At 37.5% G+C, this 20,898-nt stretch overlaps 1 protein-coding gene across 3 annotated transcripts; it reads left to right on the forward strand.

Annotated features, from left to right (window-relative positions):
- The first annotated feature begins 530 nt into the window (after positions 1–530).
- On the forward strand, positions 531–20,461 carry LOC134751078 (uncharacterized). Of its 3 annotated transcripts, XR_010128599.1 has the most exons (10): positions 531–771; positions 4,367–4,504; positions 8,882–9,038; positions 10,436–10,569; positions 11,370–11,537; positions 12,051–12,132; positions 12,441–12,483; positions 12,634–13,563; positions 13,680–19,828; positions 20,149–20,461. XR_010128599.1 is itself a non-coding variant. In XM_063686422.1 (9 exons), the coding sequence occupies exons 2-9, from the start codon at positions 4,371–4,373 to the stop codon at positions 18,158–18,160; spliced, it is 6,129 nt and encodes a 2,042-aa protein (XP_063542492.1). In that variant the 5' UTR covers positions 531–771; positions 4,367–4,370; the 3' UTR covers positions 18,161–20,461. The 3 variants fall into 3 exon arrangements, 1 of the variants encoding a protein (XP_063542492.1); XM_063686422.1 differs by having other exon boundaries at positions 13,680–20,461; XR_010128600.1 differs by lacking the exons at positions 531–771; positions 4,367–4,504; positions 8,882–9,038 and adding an exon at positions 9,314–9,407.
- The last annotated feature ends 437 nt before the right edge of the window (positions 20,462–20,898 follow it).

Below are 20,898 nucleotides of genomic sequence, written 5' to 3' on the forward strand. Positions count from 1 at the left end.
GTTTTAAAATGAGAACGAAGCTCTGTTTGTATGGGAAGGATATGCGCCAACATTACTATTAATACCTATCATAATAATTAATATCCCCACATTCGTAATTGGCAATGCGATGCGGTGTCGAGCTCAGTATTTCAATAAGGGGTCAGGCCAATGCACCTCTTAAAATACGGTCCCTTTTATTATTACACTACACACCCCAGACCTAGTGTATCGCGACTAGAAATTACCCCTATAAAGTCAATATAAATCGAAATACGGAACCCTGAAAACTCACGAACGTACTTTGGATACAACCTGTCTGTTTACAAACAAGATATAGTTTCGTAACTCGTTTGACAACATATTCTAAACTGAACTTACCGTCTTACTTAAAAGACTAGGTACGCAAAAATTGCTTCTAATTATCAAAATACCTTCCCAATTCCCATCAACAGCTGACTGAAAAAAAGATTGCTCAATCAATTTGGTACTCATTTCCAAGACACGACCGCTCCGCTCGCTGTCCGCGACCTAAATGAAATAAAATGCACGCTTGGCGGGCTAGAGGGAGATAGCATCCGCCGTCCCCCTCGCACTTGCGGTGCGGTTGTCATGTCGATTAACCGTCCGCCGGGCCACGTTTCTTCCATTTTGTTTTGAATCGTCACAGCGTACACGACTAACACGACTGGGAAAAGTAAAACATGGTTATCAAACGTGTCAGTGTATCTTCGAATTACTAATGGATTGCGTGGTGAATTTTAGTTTTAGGAAAGCAGTAAAAGGATAAAGGTAAAACATGTTTTTTTATTGCTTTTGCGCTGCTGTTGCGAAGGTGCTTTTTACTTTTATCTACGTTTAGTTCGAATTATTATTTGAAAGTGATTGTCGTGAGCGCTCGGCCGAGGCGTCATGCCGCAGGGAGTTGAGAAATAATAATGAAATGAATGTTTGTTTTGTGACGAGAATAGCGCGGTGTATTTTTTGTTCTCGTGTCGCAAGACGTGTGCTCTGCAAGACTAGTGTTTCGAGAATGAGTGGGAAGTCGGCCATGTTTTTTGTGCAGCTGCGCGTAACGGATTAGTGTTGCCAGATTTTATTGTTATTACTTATTAGGTAGGTATTTGTTTCAATTTATTAATTTTTTCGAAAACTGAAATAGGTTTAATAGGTAGGTAAATAATAAAAAAATAAGCAAAATATCAGAAAAATAAGGTTTTAATTTCCTTAAGTTTAATTATTGGAATATGGCGGGTTTTATAAAAAAAAAAATGCGGGAAAAAGCAAATGAACTTTTATTTATTTCAATCGTCGAATGTTATACGCGTTGATTAAAAAAACCGGACAAGTGCGAGTCGGACTCGCCACCGCGGGTTCCGTACAAATTTAATTTTTAGTACTTATTTGTTGTTATAGCGCCTATAGCGGCAACAGAAAATCAGATGATCTGTGAAAATTACAACGTTCTGTCTTGCTATCACGGTTCATGAGATACAGCCTGGTGACAGACAGACAGACGGACGAACAGTGGAGTCTTAGTAATAGGGTCCCGTTTTTACCCCTTGGGTATGAAACCCTAAAAAAACACTTAGTTGTGTATGTGTGGGGGGGGTACAAATCAACATTTTTTTTACCTCTAAGTAGCGGCTTACAAAATATACCTTAGTATGTTGTTTCATATATAATTTGATGTTATATATAATATAACATCAAAATTATTACGTTTCAAATTAAAAATAATTGGAGATACAGTAAGCAGCAGAATTTGCTAAGCGGGCGAGGTGTTGAAACCGGCCAAGTGCGAGGCGGACTTGCGCACGAAGGGTTCCGTACTATTACGTAAAAAACGCCAAAAAAATCAGTATTGTTGTATACGAGTCCCCCTTAAATATTTATTTTATTCTGTTTTTAGTATTTGTTGTTATAGCGGCAACAGAAACACGATTATCTGTGAAATTTTCAACTGTCTAGCTATCGAGGTTCATGAGATACAGCCTGGTGACAGACGGACAGATAGACAGACAGACAGCGAAGTCTTAGTAATAGGGTCCCGTTTTTACCCTTTGGGTACGGAACCCTAAAAATGATCTTGACGCAACTTTATTGTTAAGAGCGTGTCAAGGTAATTTTGAACACCTCTCCCGCTTAGCAAGTTCTGTTGCTGACTGTACTTGCCTATTAGTCTAGATCTTTACAACAAATTTGCATATTTAATTTTTAATTTACCCCTCAAGTGGCCGTCATGGCCATATAGGTATACAATTCATTTATTTACGATTCACGTCCGTTTCTGGGTCACCGACGTACGTTTGTGTTCCAAATTTCAACCTAATCGGCCGAGTCGCAGCAAATTAACTTGGGATTGGGAGAGATAATGGTTTGGTGTTTTCTTTGTGGCACAGAACCCTAAAAGCTAAAAAAAAGTAAATGAATAAAAAAATCCCTTTAATTATACCTGCTCAAGTCAAAACAGAGACCTTCGCCAACGCTTCGGTCAATTAATAAAAAATATTCATAAACCTAATAATATTAGGTAACGATGTGGGAAACATTTAAACACTACATATATTTATATAGGTACCATCCGTTGACGGCGACCCCCGGACAATTATGTAGTCGGTAAGATAATAACTATGCGAATTCTGAAAATTGAAATTTGGATACGGAACCCTAAAAACAATAACACTGCGAGAGCCACTAACCCCAGTAAAGTTTATATCATTTAATTCAGACACCGATGTAAGTAGAACTCGCTCTCTGTACAAACTACGGCGCAGTTGCGGCCTTCTTACGCTGGTTTATTATTTGGTAAATCTAGTAAGTCGTAAATACAATACATGGATATTTCTATCGATTTATATTTATCCCTTTATCAGGTTGACCAAGGTTGACAGTCAATAATCACAATCGAATGCCATGCAGTATTACTACTCATTGAGAATGGAACAAAAAAAAAGTCTTAGAATTTTTTTAGTAGGTACAATAACATCTCTGTTCTGGCGCTCGCCGGCCGCTACCGTGGCACGCTCGCTTCGCTCGCTCGGCTTCGCGCACTGTTTGATCGCGATCATCGTGGTCAACCTAACACACTCCTCCTCGCTTCGCTCGTCGTCGCACCTATCTTGTCTCTGTTATTTAAATTTACTGTTCCAAATGATTGATTTTAATTTGTCAAGTAGTGGTTTCAACTTGCGGGTCAAATATCTCGGCCATTTTTGATTTTAGAGAAAAGTTTTTCCTACAAAACATGCTTATTTTAGCGTATTCTCTACGATAACATAATAAAAAATAGGTGTCATAATAACATCACTCCGATGAAAAATTTTCTGTCGGCACCCCCTTTGCTTTAGTCCAACCCTTATTTTGGGCGATGGAGCTAGGGTTCGCTCGGCACGTTTTTTAGAGGAGAGTTCGCAGTTGGTTCGCAGTCGTTCGCAGTATTGTAAATAAATAAAAAACCGGCCAAGTGCGAGTCGGACTCGCGCACGAAGGGTTCCGTACCATTACGCAAAAAACGGCAAAAAAAACACGTTTCTTGTATAGGAGCCCTACTTAAATATTAATTTTATACTGTTTTTAGTATTTGTTGTTATAGGGATCCGGATAGCCTATTTTTCCGATATTGGCTGTCTGTACACCGAGATGAGAATCGGAAATAACGTCGTATGATGTACTTGTGAAATATTTGCAATTTATTTATTGTAAGCTTAGTTAAGTAGTAATTAGTGTTAAATAGTGTAATTGTAGTTGTCTGTAAAAAATTTCATGGGTGATCCTTGCCTGTTAATAAACGTTTTATTTATTAATTATTATTTATAGCGGCAACAGAAATACATAATCTGTGAAAATTTCAACTGTCTAGCTATCACGGTTCATGAGATACAGCCTGGTGACAGACGGACAAACAGACAGCAAAGTCTTATTAATAGGGTCCCGTTTTACCCTTTGGTTACGGAACCTTAAAAAAATATGTTATTTCTATGGGTTTCGCTCAGTTATTGTACTCACTACGTTCGTTTCATAAAAACCCACACTCGAGTTTTAATGCCTTTCATTATGTAGCAGTCACATAAACTACTATAAAAAATACTGAAACACACTCATTGTAAGTAGAAAAAGGCGCGGAATTCAAATTTGATGGGAGGACGGGAGGACAAAGCATCACGCCTACATTTTTAAAATTTGCCGCCTTTTTCTACTGACAAGGTCGGTGTGCCAGAGTATATTTGCTGACTTTTCCAGACACAGATACAGCCTGGTGACAGACGGACACACATACAGACGGCGGAATCTTAGTAATAGGGTCCCGTTCTTACCCTTTGGGTACGGAACCCTAATAGTAAGTGTTCCTGCGTTGTTCACATCGGTTTTATCATTTTTGATACAGCAAAATGTCGGAGCTGGACAAATTCAAGCGGCGTATCATCCGCTCGGTGGCGCGTCTCCTGCTTAAGGAGAAGAAGCCTCCTGAAGAACTATGGAAAGAAATGAAAAAGGAAACCGGCTCGGACTGCCGTACTCTATGGTAAGAGACACGGAGTAGGATGGAGATGGCAAGTGGGCGTTCCCGTCTATCCGACAGTTAGTAGCGACCGACTCACTTTATGCACAGACTATGCTCAGTTGTTGTGTAAACTTCATGCTCGAATGACATTCACGTAGTACGTACGCTCGTCTAACAAAAATTGATAATTAAATTTAAAATGCCGTATTGTGCAGTATTAAGCTGCAAAAATCACAGCGGTTTAAAAATCTTTCACGTGGAGGTATTTCCTATCACCGGTGGTTATTTATTTAAATATAATCCAATAAATACGAAAAATCTGTTTATTTTGCATTATTTAGGAATGTTCGTTAAGTAAATCTATATTTTATCAGTTAGAACTTAGAGTTCACAATCCTTTGTCACGATTCTTTACGTTTATCTGGAATATTCGCTATCCTAAATGTCAAATAACTTCGCTACTCAGATGCTGCGCAATGTCGATATTTATATCGACAAAGTTAAAGTTACGATATTTCAAGTTTGATGTTTGGTTCGGTAATAAATTATTATTTTAGACACGTTTCTAATTATTATTTGGGATAATCAATGTCTTAGTAAATATGGCAGCTCTGCTCATCAAGCACTAAGTTAAGTCGGGGTCATTTCATGGCAACCTTTCAAACCTTCGTATTCCTTTACATACGTTTTTGTTTTTTACACCCATCATATTTTCATCGTTAATATAATTAGACTAGGTACTTAATGCACTTATGCGTACAATGCATGCAATGTGCCATGAATAAACGTTTTATATTTTCTATTTCTTTATTATTAATTATTGTAGGTTACCACAAGATGCCGATATTAAAAATAAATGGATCAATGCTACTGGGCAAGAAAATTAGTTTCCGCAAAAATATAGCACCATTTGCTAGGAGCATTTCTTAGAGAAAGATTTCTGGGGATAAAATTGCCATACATCTCATCTAGCGTCCACACGCAACTTAGTTACTAATTTAGTAATTATTAGTGACATTCGGGCTCACTAAATTAATAAAAAGTGTTCCGTACCACGCAAACTAGCGTCAAATATTGGAATTTTCCCGCCCCCCTTCCTGATTTGATAGGTCACAATCTTACAATCAAATCAAGTGGGATCGATGAGCCAGTTTCATGTATGCTTTCACACCATACAATTAATTTGACAATTTAATCAGGTTGTCCCGTTTAGATTGGCCTTAAATGCTGCTACAAGTAAATATATTGTTAAAGACGAATACTTACCTATGTAAGTAATTGCAGATTTGTGATTACAAAATAACAGCAATACCGAGTTAATAGACCTTTAAAGAACTATGATTTTATCTGTTTGACTTTAAGATATATTTAATGTTCACATTAACAATCTAGTTGGTCAATTAATAAGAAACAAATTTCTAGTTAGATATTTGTTATACTGTACTACATATTATTTTTCATACAATCACGATTATCACTACCTATATTATAATCATAAATAAAGTATCATCTAAATGTGTTAAAACATACGGTAATGAAATATCAATACCTAACTAAACACACAAATATCGATAAAACACTCCGATTACACTGTCCCCTCCCTATATCGTCGAATGGAAAGAAGTTCCAACCGTTAGCTACTCGCAGGCGTGTAGAGATCTCGAAAGCACCAGTGTAACGTGACCGTGAGATCCGTAACAAACCATGCGTAATTAGACCTTACTTATACTGGTTTTTTAGCCCTTTTCTCGCCTGTAATAAGTAAGTGATTTTAAAATTATATAAAATAACGCCATCTGGTGTTGAGTAGTTGTATTAGGTGAATGTTGAGCGAGCTTTTGTGAGATGAATGAGATAATGAAAGAGTCGTATGTCATATAGCTTTGACATTATATTTTAAACCGTCACTCATGTAGCCTACAGTTGATATTCGTTCGAGAAATGTCCACCGGTAATAACCTTTTGGTATGGAAAGTTGCTACGAATCAGAGCAATTTTGTAAGTGTGTGACATATTTTAACGTGGCTATGAATGTGTGAGTTTAGCGACACTGGTTTTCATACTAAATAGGAGTCATTTCACATCCACTAGTTTATTAATTCGTGGTAAGAGACCCTATTTATACAGAATGTTTATTTTCCCCTCACTAGCTCGGAAAGTTGTCTTTTATCTTTCAAAACAAGCGGGGAAAAACGCGTTTTATCCACTAGTGGAGAAAGTAATTTGACCTTGGATGGAGCGTGTTTAAGTAGCTTGACAGATAACAAAACGTAAAACGCTCATGATAATGGTTCGTTAGATATTAATTATCATGAAATAAATGGTTTGAGAATCTAATAAAAATACCAAATTTAGCTTTATTTAATGATTTTAAGTCATAAACCTTAAAATTCCATAAGAAACGTTTGTTTTTTATAATGATGTTAAATATAATTCTGAACGCACAAGTTGAGTCGATGCAATTTCAAAACGCATCGTTGACATTTCATACGTCAGAACTGTCAACATTGTCAACAAAATTTTTACTTTAAAACTTTTCTCACCGACTCGCGTAAAAATACACAATTTCCAGTTTTCTGTTATAAGTAATATCGTAAAAATATGAGTGATTCCAGTGATGAAGATGATCTAACGCCTGTGGATGTTGCACTTTCCTCGCTATAGTGAGGCGAAAAGTTTTGTGTTACACACGGGTGCAAATGTATTTTACTTCTCGTGTGTTGAAACACTCGTTACGCTCAGGATTCTATTTCAGAACCACTCGCTTCGCTCGTGGTTCAACTATATAATCCTTTCGCTTGCTCGTGTTTCAATTCCATACTCGCGGGTAAAATACAACTTTGCACCCTTGTATAACAAATAACTATTAGTCACCTGCAATAATTTACGGGGTGAATATAAATAGGTCACCCGAGCAATTTTTACTATGGGACCAACCCCGATATCGCGAAAAAAAATTGGCTGTTTCATACATTTTGCCTGTCTGACCTTGACATTTTCTATGGGAATCGAATGACATAAAAATAGCATGTGAAAAATAAAAGTTTTCATTTATTTTTATACAAATTGTATGGGAAAAGTTTTCCTCCTGTGGCTTTTCTAACCGGATTTTTTTTATCCAATACAAGCTTTTGATCCTGGATAAAAATGGGAATTGGGATCAAATGGAATAAAATAAAAAAAGTTTGTCAAAAAATAACCTTTTTCTTGCACTCTGTAAGTATGTTTTTTTTTTCAAAATCTGTACACGCCAATCTTCATTGATTTGAAATTGAGGGAAGGGCTTCTAAGACCATTTTCGCGTAGCAGCACGGGATCTGGTAGCTGTCCTCACTGACCCAAAAAGAAAATCCACCCTGTATTCTGTATTCTCAGCGCGTAAATTATTTGCCGGTGACTAAATAAACACCCTGTATACACTTAAGATCAATGTAAGCTGGTTATTTTAAAACATAAAAATAAAATGTTTTATATGATAATTAATCCCTTGAAAAAACCCTGCATGGTAGAGAAATCAATGTAATTAAATGTTCAATTTAGTGTAAGAATGGGGTTTGGTTGGCTTGTCGAAGTATATAGTGAATCCCTTGAATTGTGTGAAATTCTTGTTTATGTTTGGAATATTATAGCCTGACGGGTGCCAGTCCTTTTAGTCCTTTAAGCCAAATCTCATAGAACAAAACTAGATAAAGGGGCAAGCTATGATGGCGCCATCTATAATAAAATCATTTAATCCAGATAACATTGATCCATAATTAAAACATACAAAACATTTGCAATAAAAAAAAAATAAGATTAAGTATAAAAGATAGATACATTAAAATTAAATTGACTAAGCATTTGATAATTGAATGATAAATAAAATATAAAAGATCTTGACAATTAATTGATGGGTAATAATAAAATTAATTGATTAATAAAAAGATAAAAAATTTAAAACTATAAAATTGAAATTAAGATATATTATGCACAGTCAAATTTAGTTAAAATGTCAAAACTTAAAACTAAAAAAAAAACAATAAGATAGGTATATAATATAAGGATCCATGACTAGACATTAAAACTAAAATAACTGGGCATTTGATAAATGATAAAAAATAAAATAAATAATCTATGCAAACCTTTGACAGTTGCTAACCCATTGCATGCTAGATGGCGCGATGGCGGTGTTCCGTGAATCAGTTACGTACTAAACGGAGCCATAGAACATCTTTTATTAGAGGTCGATTTATTTAGTTCTACACTACCCTTTATTTTTTAATTTTGATAATTGTTGCCCTACCCTCCAGGCTCCATAGTATTGAATAATGTCAAATGTAAACGGCTCCAATTACCTTGTAATATAATATAAAACTACTTCCCTTTAAATAATTAAACTCATACATTCATATGTTTCAGGGAGCGAATGCGAGCGTTATGCGTGAAGAAGCTAAATCGTATGATAGCAGTCGACGATCGGTCGGCCAATCTACCAAACATCGCTCGACTATCCCTCACCGACTGGTTACTGGTGGACCTCGTGTTGGTGCACGAGGAGATAGACGTTATTGCTATGGTAAGAAGGGTTATATTCCTATAGCAGTAGATCGCTCTGCCATTCTCCCAAGCATAGCTTATCACCGACTGGTTACTGGTGGACCCCGTGTTGGTGCATGAGGAAATAGACGTTATTGCTATGGTAAGAAGGGTTATATTCCTATAGCAGTAGATCGCTCTGCCATTCTCCCAAGCATAGCTTATCACCGACTGGTTACTGGTGGACCTCGTGTTGGTGCATGAGGAAATAGACGTTATTGCTATGGTAAGAAGGGTTATATTCCTATAGCAGTAGATCGCTCTGCCATTCTCCCAAGCATAGCTTATCACAGACTGGTTACTGGTGGACCTCGTGTTGGTGCATGAGGAAATAGACGTTATTGCTATGGTAAGAAGGGCAGGTTGCCTAGCCAAGTAGACAATCGCTTGCGCTAGGTACGACAATGAAATGCTTTGTGTCTCTCTATCACTATTCCATATTAGTGTGACAGTGACAGTTGCGTTTCGTTCGCTACGGAGCGTAAGCGATTGGTATGTTGGCTAATACGCATGCACCCTTGTGTTAAAAGTGGCGATACTAATAGAGATGTTGACAAATTTTTAGAACTGTCTTCATTTTATAGATAGATAGACACGTAATTATATATTACAGATAAAAATATATTACTTTTATTTTCCTCGGTTCCCCTCTGATCAATAGGCCGTGACCGTGAGTACAGAGGGGCCACCGCGAAAACTGAAATTCGCAAATTGCGGGGATCTTTCTCTTTTACTCCAATGAAGGTGTAATTAGAGTGACAGGGAAAAATGCCCGCAATTTACGAACTTCGATTTTCGCGGTTATAGCAGATCATTGCCCCCATCAAAGAGGATATAATAGGATAGAGCGGTACTGTCATAGTAAATTTTGTAACCACAGTAATTTCACTGCCATCTATCGACACACGATTAAAACTAAAAATGAAGATGTATAAAATAAATTAAAATGTATTTATATATGGATAAATAATTTTTATTAGCATTAATTATTTTTATATGATTTTGACCCATGTACTTTCACTGATATGCGTTAAAATTGTTAATAACAAACGAAACCGTCAACGCCATCTATCCGAGAGTAGGCCAAAGGTAGTGGCGCCATCTGATCGAGAATCAAATTTTCTTGATTTTCGAGGCACGTTTTTTCCTTCGACTGTATCCATCTATTACGGAGATATCTATCTTTGCCCCCATTTAATGAATTTGCTAAGTTAGTTACATAACAATAAATCTACAGCTTAACGCGGACAGTTCGTGAGAAAGTTTATTAGTGGCTTTCCATCAGAGAAGGGTCCTTATGCACATGGAGCATAAGGACCCTTTTCTATGGAAAGTCACATATTATGATGAAAGTTAAACTACGACTTTTTTGTTCAGGATAAGCCTGATAACAAGGAATACCCAGCCCTAATAGAACTATTCAGCTTAGTACAACGATTCGACATTGAAGGGCGCTCCGGGGAGCCGCTAGCGGAGGCCTGGGCCGCCGCCACCGTCTACTACAATCGACAGTTAGTATTTACCTATAGCAAAGATACATTGATTGAGTAAGATTCGTAAAATCTAAGACAACTTCGTGCTTCGAATTTGACAGGTAAACGAGATGGCGCTGTACAGCTCCATACATTTTGCGGTAATTCTAATTGTCAAAAGATGGCGTTTGACGATTCAGTGACCGCAAAACATGTGGCGCAGTACAGCGCCACATGTTTTGGATGTCAAACTAAGGGGCCCGTTTCTTCTTATATAAGTACTTTATACCTCTCTGTTATAATCAATTCTCTTTGCCTATGTTCGAAACATTTTTTGTCCGAGGTTTTATTTGCTGAATTGTCAATTTGTCACTTAACCAAACGCGCTTTTTTTCACACCGGCGAATATTTGTAGAGTCACTGATAGTGTCCGACCGAAACCGGATTTGTTGCCTAAAGCTCCCTCCACACTCGTACGCTAATCGTGGCGCGAAGCCGCGAACGCGAGTGTGGAGTAGTTCGCAGATCTGCGAGTGTGGAGGGGGCTTAAGCCGAAGGTTTAGTTTCGAAATATGATTTTTATGTCGAAACCGAAACTTCGGATTCGGTAGGACACTGAGGGTCACAAATCAAACCTAATTTTACCTACCTAATTGCTTTTGCAAGATGATTTTTTTAATAGTTTAAAATATTAAATTTAATGTGTTTGTAAAAAGAAAACGCGTTTGGTCAAATGAAACATCGGACAAATATTTCATCTCTTTCTCACGCTACGTGAGTGTGAAATGTACAAATTTACATAATATTGTAAGTACATAATGTTCTTGTTACGCTTTCAGAGGCCGCCAATGCTCCCCAATGCTACTCCAACGCCGCTGGTACCAGCTGAAGAAACTCACCCGCTGCCGCTTCTACAAGTTTTGGTTCTCGTATAAGGGCAACACCCGTCTTCTAGAGGAAGCTAGAAAGTCTATGCCTTCCAGACTGCAAATGGCTATCGCTAAGAGGTATTCAAATTTGAACCTAATATTCTTTAGTTACATTCCATATTTGATTGAACACAACGTCACCATATGAACGATTCAAATCTAACTTATATCTTTCATTATATGAACAATCAAGTCCGAAGGCTTGAAGCACTTTTCAACCCCACTTTTCTTTTTTCTATCTATTCTTTTTTTTCTTTTTTCTTTTGTCCGTTTACTACAATCAAACTCGATCTTTGCAGTGGTTAAATCCCATAATTTTATCAGCAGCGCCGTGCTATCTCTCTAGCATTTAAATAACCTTTAGGGCCACTTGCACCATCCCACTAGCCCGGGGTTAAGCGTTTAAACCGTTAACCCAATGTCAAATTGTACTGGTAACCATTTGTAACTCCAATTTTAACCGGTTAACCCCGGGATAGTGGAATAGTGGAAGTGCCCTTAGAGTTGCAAACCCCCACAAACTATAATAGTGTTCGCCTAAATATTTACCTTTGCCTGAAATTATGTTAAAGAAACTATAATTTGTACTAGATACCCAGAAGTAATAACGAAGGAGTATCCAGATTGGGAGGAATTAATAGAAAAACGTTTTGTCATAATGCCTGAGGAATTTGTGAGTATGATTTTTTTTTGTTAAATTGTACTTATATCGTTATTTCATTCGCACTATACACAATTATATTTTTAATCGTTTGAACGGCATGCCGCGCCGTTCGCGCGCGGCGCGCCATCGTGAACCTTGTGGGAAATTGGGAATGCACGAAGGTTGGTATTGGGCTGTGGCCGCGCGTGTTAGGTGACGTCTTTCGCGATCAAAGGGTTAAATGAGACAGTCTCTCAATCTAACTGTTATAACTTTCCTCAATCTTACCAAACGCGATCACAAAGACATCGTATCTATTAACAATCATATTTTTTCAGGAAGCTAAAATGAGGATGCCCAACTTACCGAAACCTTGCAACTGTAAGTATATTTATCATAATTAATATTAAGTTCATCCAAAAATATTAATATCACCAATGTCAGGGCATGGTACTTCTAATAAAAGTCGCACAAAACAAGAAGAAATGGTCTCAAATTTATGAAAATAAAATAAAAACATATATGTTTCAGCCAATGCTCCAGATCTAGTGGTTGTGGAGCCCGTAATCGAGACCATAGACCTCCGCTTAGAATCAGACCCAGAAGATCAAAACGATGATGATATGGAGGATACGTCTGATCCGGAAAGGAGCAATGATGCAACTGATATAACTCATCCAGCTACTGAAGAGGAAATTCCAGTTGCCGGAAACGAAAACTCAGTTACTGAAGAGGAAATCCCAGTTGCCAAAGAAGAAAACCCAGTTACTAGAGAGGAAATCCCAGTTGCCGAAGAAGAAATCACAATAAATGACGAAGCTTCAGGGATACAAGTCAAAGCAGAACCCATGGAAGAAGACGGCTTATCAAATGTACAGCTCATTTCTGCTACGCATGTCCCAGAAGTTGAAATAACAGACGATAGTCCAGATGAAACTCCTGAGGTTGCGTCTACTAATTTAGATGAAATTGTAGTAAAATCTGAGGTGAGTCAAATGGAAACAATCCCAGATGATGACGAAGATGATCTTATAGAAATACCAAGTGTTACTCCTGTAGTAGAACTATCTCCTGAAAAAAATGTACAAAGAAAAACAGCGGAAATACCAAGTAACAACGTACCATTTGACGTGGACATTATAAATGACAGGGATGACGCTGTTGATGACATAATAAAAGTTAAAGCAGATGAGTACTGCCGCAAAAAGAATGAAGTTCATGTTGAAAAAAACAATGCAATAGATGATTTGATAAAAGACAAAGTAGAGACGTACCTTAAGATGCCCAAAGAGGCTATATCACTTAGTGATAAGAAACCTGATGTTGACTCTATTGACTTGAAAAATAAAGCAAACGTAGCCGCTATAGATTTAATGGCTGATTTAAACTTCGTTGATGACGGCATTGAATTTGTTGATGATGGCGTTGAATTTATAGAAGAAGATCACGCACAAACTATTGGTAAGTATATTTTTATACCTCCATAAATATTATGTAAATATGTATATTTACTAGAAATTTATTATGGGATTATGCGTCACCATCGAGATTAATTTAGTTTAACTTTTTAATTGCAGAATCCACGACGAACATACCTCCTAGTAAATCAATTGAAGACAATTCACCTGCAGTTGAACAAATTAAAGGAGAGGACGATGAAAGCAACAAATTTGACTTAAAACTATTAATGTATCCTGTAGTCTATACTACCAAGTTAGACCAAATGAAAACGTTCAAAAACAAAGAAATTGATTCAGTAAAAGGTATGGAGGATATAGAAATGGCGGGCATTGAGAGTAAACCAGTCAGTAATAAATCACTTGATATTAAAATAAAAGAGGAAAATGTGATAAGTACTGCAGAAGACACATCAGACAGTGATGATCTTTTTACCAATCGAGAAGTAACTGACGATGAAGACTCAGAAGAAGATATAATGGTGTCGCCGAGTAGCTATATGCTGAAGAAACCCAGAATTCGCACTTACGATCCTATAAAACTATGCAAAAATCCTGATTTCAACACGAAACTTAAAAGATTGACTATAGGTTTTCTGAGTTCTACAAGAAATCGACAGTTCCTCAATGCTTGTATACCAATGACAATAGATTTAAGTAAAGCTTTTGAATCAAAAGTAGTAAATGGCACATTGTATTTAAAATCCAGTGGTACAACTCCAATTGTAGAAAAACAGGAAGGAAAAGAAAAGCAAGCGTCTTCGATTGTCCCGACCGCGATGCCCGTACAAAGTCTCATTGATAATTCAAAAGTGGATATTCAAAAATTGATTCCACATCCATCCCCTATAGTCTCTGAAAGGACAAAAGTTATAAATTTACCTGATATTGACAAAGTTAGGAGAATAAACCAACAGTTGCTTACTGCTCAAGTGCCACCACTTAGGGTTTTTGCTGGCAATAGTAGAGCTATTAATCCACAAGAAGTTAATCCAACAGTTTCAACTGTCCCGAGCATAGAACCTGTACAACCAGTGGCTGATTCCATCTCCATTCAAAATACCGTGCCTAAAATAAAAATTGAGGGCGAAAAAAGCGAACATGACAGTTTGCCTACAGAAACCTTACCACCGGCTAAAGAAAAGCTGTTAAAGATGATCAATCAGGCGAAAATCTTAACTAAAGAAGCACTAGACAAAATTGACGACGCCACAAAGCCAAATGATTTTCCAATGCCGATTGTAGTACAAGAAGTAAAAAACAACATATCCCAAGAAGTACCAACCAGAAAACACCATTATCAGCCTCGAGTGCCACTACCGTGGGCACCAAAACATGCAGTACTGACTAAAAATAACTTTGACGATTTTGGCCTGCTAACGTCAGATACGTTAAACAAAATGTTGCATTTACTGACGAGTGGTAAACAACCCGATGGTTGCAAATGCTGTAATATACCGAAGAAAAAGAAAAAGAAAGCGAAATTTAAGAAAAACGAAGACCAACAAAAAGACTCTGACAACTCAGACTCAGTGCAGGAAATCGATAAAGAAGACGAAAATAAAAAAAGTGATATTGCAGTTGTAAAACAAGCCCCAAAACAAACGACCAAAGTGGTACCCGTATCTAAAGTGGTAAAAACGAAATTTTGTTGCTGGGCGAATCAAAAACTTAATAACCGTAGACGTAACTCCAAGCACTTGTGTCCTCCTAACCCCTGCCAATGTTGCTGTGCGGATAAACTGGTCCAAAAAATTCAGGCAGACGAGGAAGCAAGGAGATTAAAAATGATGGCGAAAACTGTAGTTGAACTATCAGATGACGAGGAAGACAGTCTGAGGAAAGCTTGCGAATCGATTGAGACTGTTGTGCAACAATCAGCTCTACTAACAGATCAAGCTAAGGACAGAACTTCTGCATTCTCGGCTGTGTCTGTGGTGGACAAAATACCTGTTCCAATTGTGAACGTGGTGCAGAGGTCACCTGATGTTCCAACTATGGCCGTGGTGGACAGTGCACCTGATGTTCCAAATGTGACCGTGGTTTCACCTGCAAAGCCCTCAACACCATCTATTAATGTTGAAGTAGTCGCACCATCTATTTCTAAAGTAACTATAGATTTGGGTGTCAATGCAAATGAAATTAAAGAAACACCAACCACGCCAACAAAACCTTACATGAAAATAAGAGCCGCGCCAATTGCATCTTTAATGCCAGCCGATCGACCCGCAATCAGACCGATAAGAAATCGGCCGACAATACCGCAAATCAATCCAGTAACTGTCAACAGGGTACCTCTACAAAGAGTACAAATACATTCACAGCGAAAACCTTCCCAATGGGCCACTTGCTCCTGTCAGAGGCCTGCCCTCAGTCAAGACAGTCGGCGGAACATAGTGATAGACGCGTCCACACAGTGTGCCATTCATCCGACGCCCATCGCACCCAAACAAGTTGTGAGTCCCCAGAAAACTGATGCATCACTTCAGATCCCAGAAACACCGAAAGAGAAGATTTTATATCTACACAGTAAAAGTTTAGCCAAAAGCCCATCGGAAAGCCCAATATTTTTGGGCAAAAACAAAATTTTATTGACCACTGTTAAATTTCCGCGAAAGAACGACGACGTTGGTCCACCAACCGAAGTTTTTCAAGCTCCTAAAGTTATCCCAACTTTGCCCTTGCCTGCTGGCGTACAGTTAGTGCTGATGCCTTCAGGTAATGTGACGTACACTGTGGATCCGGGCGTTGAGTTAGATGAAGCACAGTTGGCAGCGTTACCCACGATTTTAGCAGCAGTGCAAGAACAGCTTAATGCTTCAGGCGTTACTTCTTCGCCGACCGGAGATGTTGAACCAGTAACAACTGTTACGCAGCCCGAAACAACTGGTTCTGAAAACATGAACTTGTTACAAAGCGATGAAACTGCGGAGATACTTCAAGCCGATAGTAATATTAATGAACTTACTGACACTCCTGAAACATTAGAAACGAACGAAGTATTCCAAGACATAGAACTGCCGCCAAAAAATACTAATAACGTAGATATGGAAGTCGATGCTCAGAGTACAAAAGCAGATACGCCAACCAAACAGGATACATCTACTACTACTAGTACCAGCGATTTAGAAAAAGAATCTGTTCCCATGACTAATGATACGGTAAATGAAGCTACAGTTGATGCTGAAGCACCAAAAAACATTACTGAACCACTTGCGTCTGCTCAAACAGCGCCGGTTATTGAAGAGTCACAAAGTGAAAAACAAACTCTAGAAATCCAAAGTGTTGCAGAAGATAAAGTAGCACCTGAAGTAACTCAAGAGAATCAAAGTGTAACAGAAGGAAAAGAAGATGGCATTAGCAATAGAAAAAGTTTGCTATCGGACTTGATGGAGATGTCGGGAATATCTGCAGAAGATACCACGGCGCCTGATCCACCGGCTCCCGAACCTCCTCTCATAGATCAAGTAAATGATGAATCGAGGAATCTGCCCGAACTCAGTCCAGTGACATCTTTTGCTGAGCTTAAATATGCATGCGAACACAATGGCAAGTTCTTTAAACTAGACTTTGACACGGGAGTTATAGTACCTATTAATGTTTGTATCAAAAAGAATCCTAAAACTAAGACAAGTCCTACTAAAACAAAAGAATTCATCGATTTGACTGAAGATGTTGAGAGTACGGATGTTGACAACTCTGGGACCCAAGATACTCTAAACAAATCTACTGAATCTACTAATGATCGACCACCTGGCTCTTCATTATTGAAAGAGCCTGTCGAATATTTATATAATGGTAAGACTGTTAACGTTTCGAGTAGTATAGTAAAACCTGTCAAATTATTTAAAGCTTTTCACCCTACGCCGAAGGTACCGCGGGTTCTAAAAGCTGGTCCACGAACAGTCCCATCTTATAACTCTCCAAGCCTATTAACGCGAACACATGTAGAAAAGAGAAAACAGAAATTTACAATAGTAGCAGCGAAGGTTGAAGCTAAAATCGATTTGGTCGATTCTGATGAGCCAATGGAGGAAGAATATCTAGTAGACAGTTCTGACGATGACAAATCTGATGATGGTACAGGAGCCGAACCAATTCTAGTTGAAGCCTTGAACACTTCACTATTAGATGATTCTTCAGATGATGAACCTCTAGCTAAGAAATCTAAACGTTTAAAGGAAGCAGATGAGAAAGAAGTCAGAGAAACGAATATATTTGATGAAATTCCTGATGCAGCAAGTCCTGATGAACTGACAAATGATGTGAACGATTTGGTAGAGCATATAGAAACTGCAGCATTTACTGGTGGAACTGATCACATACAACAAATTAGTGTGAAAAAAGGCGTAGTTCCTACAAGCAGTAAAAAGGATACATCTGACAGTAAGACAGATAAGCCTCAGGCAAATATAAGAGGAATCCTTGAACCTAATGTCATTGTCAGGTCTCAAGGCCCAATAATAGAAATCAAGGTTCACAATCCAGTAGACAACCAGTCAGACGATGAAGAAATAGATAAAGCGCCTCCAGAACTTAGATTCTTGTCTGATCACAGCGAGGACGGAGACGGGGATGAGGACTGCATACTAGGATTCTGAATTTAAACCACAGCTGAAATAGTCGGTTAGGTTAGGTTAGTCCCAGGCGAAGTCGCGGGCAAAAGCTAGTTTAATATAAGTGACGTTTAAAATAACACTTGCACAGTTTGTGCTATCAAAATCGCTGCCGAGTTAGCTTGATCTGACTAGCACCTATTACCTATTATTTATTATTCTATTTATTATTATATTATCTACTACGGCTGTCAATCTTAGACTTTACAATGTTACAAAACTACTGGCGCCATTTTAACATTTATATCATTTTTCAATAATTATGTATGTTTTATAAATTTTATAATATTTTTCACATAGCTTGGGTTGGGTACGGTGACAGTTGTAGCCTCCATACAATTTATAACCTTAAAACGCAAATTGTATTGAGACGGCAGTTGTCACCGTATCTACTCGTAAGCTATGTGAAATTATAATAGGGTCGGCGCCACACAAATAATCTTCTATTCCGATAACTGTGATTTACACAAAATTTATACATACATCAGGACATCACTAATACGAGTAAGCCACATTAGGTTCTCAAAGTGAATTTACTATATATTTTTATTGAACAGTAGGATAGTTGTGACTGTATTTAATTTGTCTGTGATATTATCCTGGTATTAGGATCTCTTAATGTATCTAGTATAAAACCTAATAGCTGGTAGAATGCGGTAATACCTACTTGTATGTATTACTTTCTCAGTGTAGGGGTCATTATTTATATCCTTTTTTCAGGACAGTTTCTACTGAGAGGGATAGAGAAAAGTGTATATTCTTTGACTGTCCTATAAAAAGGTTAGACGTAGATTAAGTTTTTTATTGTAATGTGTTGCATTGCATTATACGTGCAAGTATTCGAATTAGGTACCGTCGACCCTGGGGGTGAATAGGGACAAAACTTAAAATGTGATTTGCACAAATTGTATTATTCGGTTGAAAATATTAATAGATTGGTTTTGTATTAGGTATGGGTTTTTTGTTGGTATATTTTTAAAGAAATTGTCAGGTAAATCACATGTGTTTTGTCCCTATTTACCCCAGCCATCCCTATTCACCCCGCGGTTGACGGTAGTCTACCACTCAATGGGGTTGGCCGGTCGAAGTTTTGTACAGATGGCGCTAGCATAGGTTTTACCTTTTAATCTTACGAATAGTGTCAAATTCTTGTTTTTTTTTTCATAAATAGCAAACAACTATATTCAGGTAAAACCTTATGCAGGCGCCATCTATAAAGGCACTTGACAGTTGCCAACTCAAGTTTGTATTTGTTTTCACATATAAAGACCTTAAGTAACAATTACTTTTAGTTGTGAATTTCTGGTGATTTTAACGCAGGTACCCTTATTTAATTGGTTTTGGAACGATTGTTAATTTAATATTCCAAATTGATAAGATGTAGGTAAAGGTAATACATAAATCTCTCCTTTCATCCTTATTGTCTTTGTGCTCGGGACTTTAAATACGAGCATTATAATTTAACTAGAAATTATCAATTTTACAGAATGGCAAAGTATAGGTATTTATTTTAGGAATAGGTACTTTTCTTACTTTAATTACATGTCTTTATCAAAATGTCCTTAAAAATTAAAACTACAATCATTCAACTAAAAAACAATACGTATTACTTTCAAAATATTCAGCTTTAAGCTTTGATACACAAACTCATTTGTTAATATTATTTATCAACAAAATGGCGCAGTAAACGTTTTTGGCAACGTATTTGGGCCACCGTGCCTGTAGTAACCTAGTAACTGATGAGGTCGGCCAATTTCTTAGTCCAATGTGCATACTGCATTGGACAGGTGGAATACTAATACGACCCTGACTATACTAGCAAAGAGCCTCAAGCTGAATGATACCATGTACTTACGGCTATTAATCTGTAAATATGGTTTTTTTTTCTCAGCAGATTGGATTATACTTATTATGTTATAAATATCTGTAGGCCTTGGTATAGTATAATAAAGTAAGACACATCTTTGTAATAGCTATAAGTAGTTTGTTAAAGGACTGTCTCATTTCAAATAAAGACAGAGAGAATCATACTATCATTGTCTTACACTAGTACTAGCACCCAAAACAGAAAAGGATGAGTATAGTTTTTTTGTTCTTATTTACTGACAATCTGGTTTGACCAACTATACATCCATCTTTTCTTTATCAAAGGTCATTTTGGCTACTTTTTTTTTGTTCTCTGTGTTACCTTTTATCGTAATTAACCAGATTTGAGATATTTTAAGTCAGGATCGTGTTTAAGTTAAGCATTTAATATTAAATGAGCGAATAAAGCTGTTGTGAAGACTTTTGTTGTTTTATTCATCGGATGAATTTCATCCTAGACAGACTGACTACGAAACGAGTTTGGGTACAGTGAAAGCTCTCATCTCCATATAATTGATTGAGTGACAGATCTGTCACCGTGCCCAAGATATGTGACAAACACTATACTACATACTTACTTTACTCTTTGGCACTATACTATGAAACCATCCCGTCCGCTAACTGGCGCACTCGCAGGAGGCAGGAGTCGCAGCTCGCAGGTGCACGGAGCGGGTGAACGGGTTTGGCCAAAAACTGTTACGTTCTAGAGCCTATATCTTCTAAATGGGTCAACAAAAAATTATGAAAAAAAATATATGCATCTTCACTCTATGCACAACAATTGTAACATTTGACTTTTTTCCTGAAATTTATAGTTTCACCGAAAATTTTATAGTTAGCCGCAACTTTGCTTATAT

This window comes from Cydia strobilella, chromosome 21 (assembly GCF_947568885.1).
Source record: "Cydia strobilella chromosome 21, ilCydStro3.1, whole genome shotgun sequence".
NCBI classification, from domain to species: domain Eukaryota; kingdom Metazoa; phylum Arthropoda; class Insecta; order Lepidoptera; family Tortricidae; genus Cydia; species Cydia strobilella.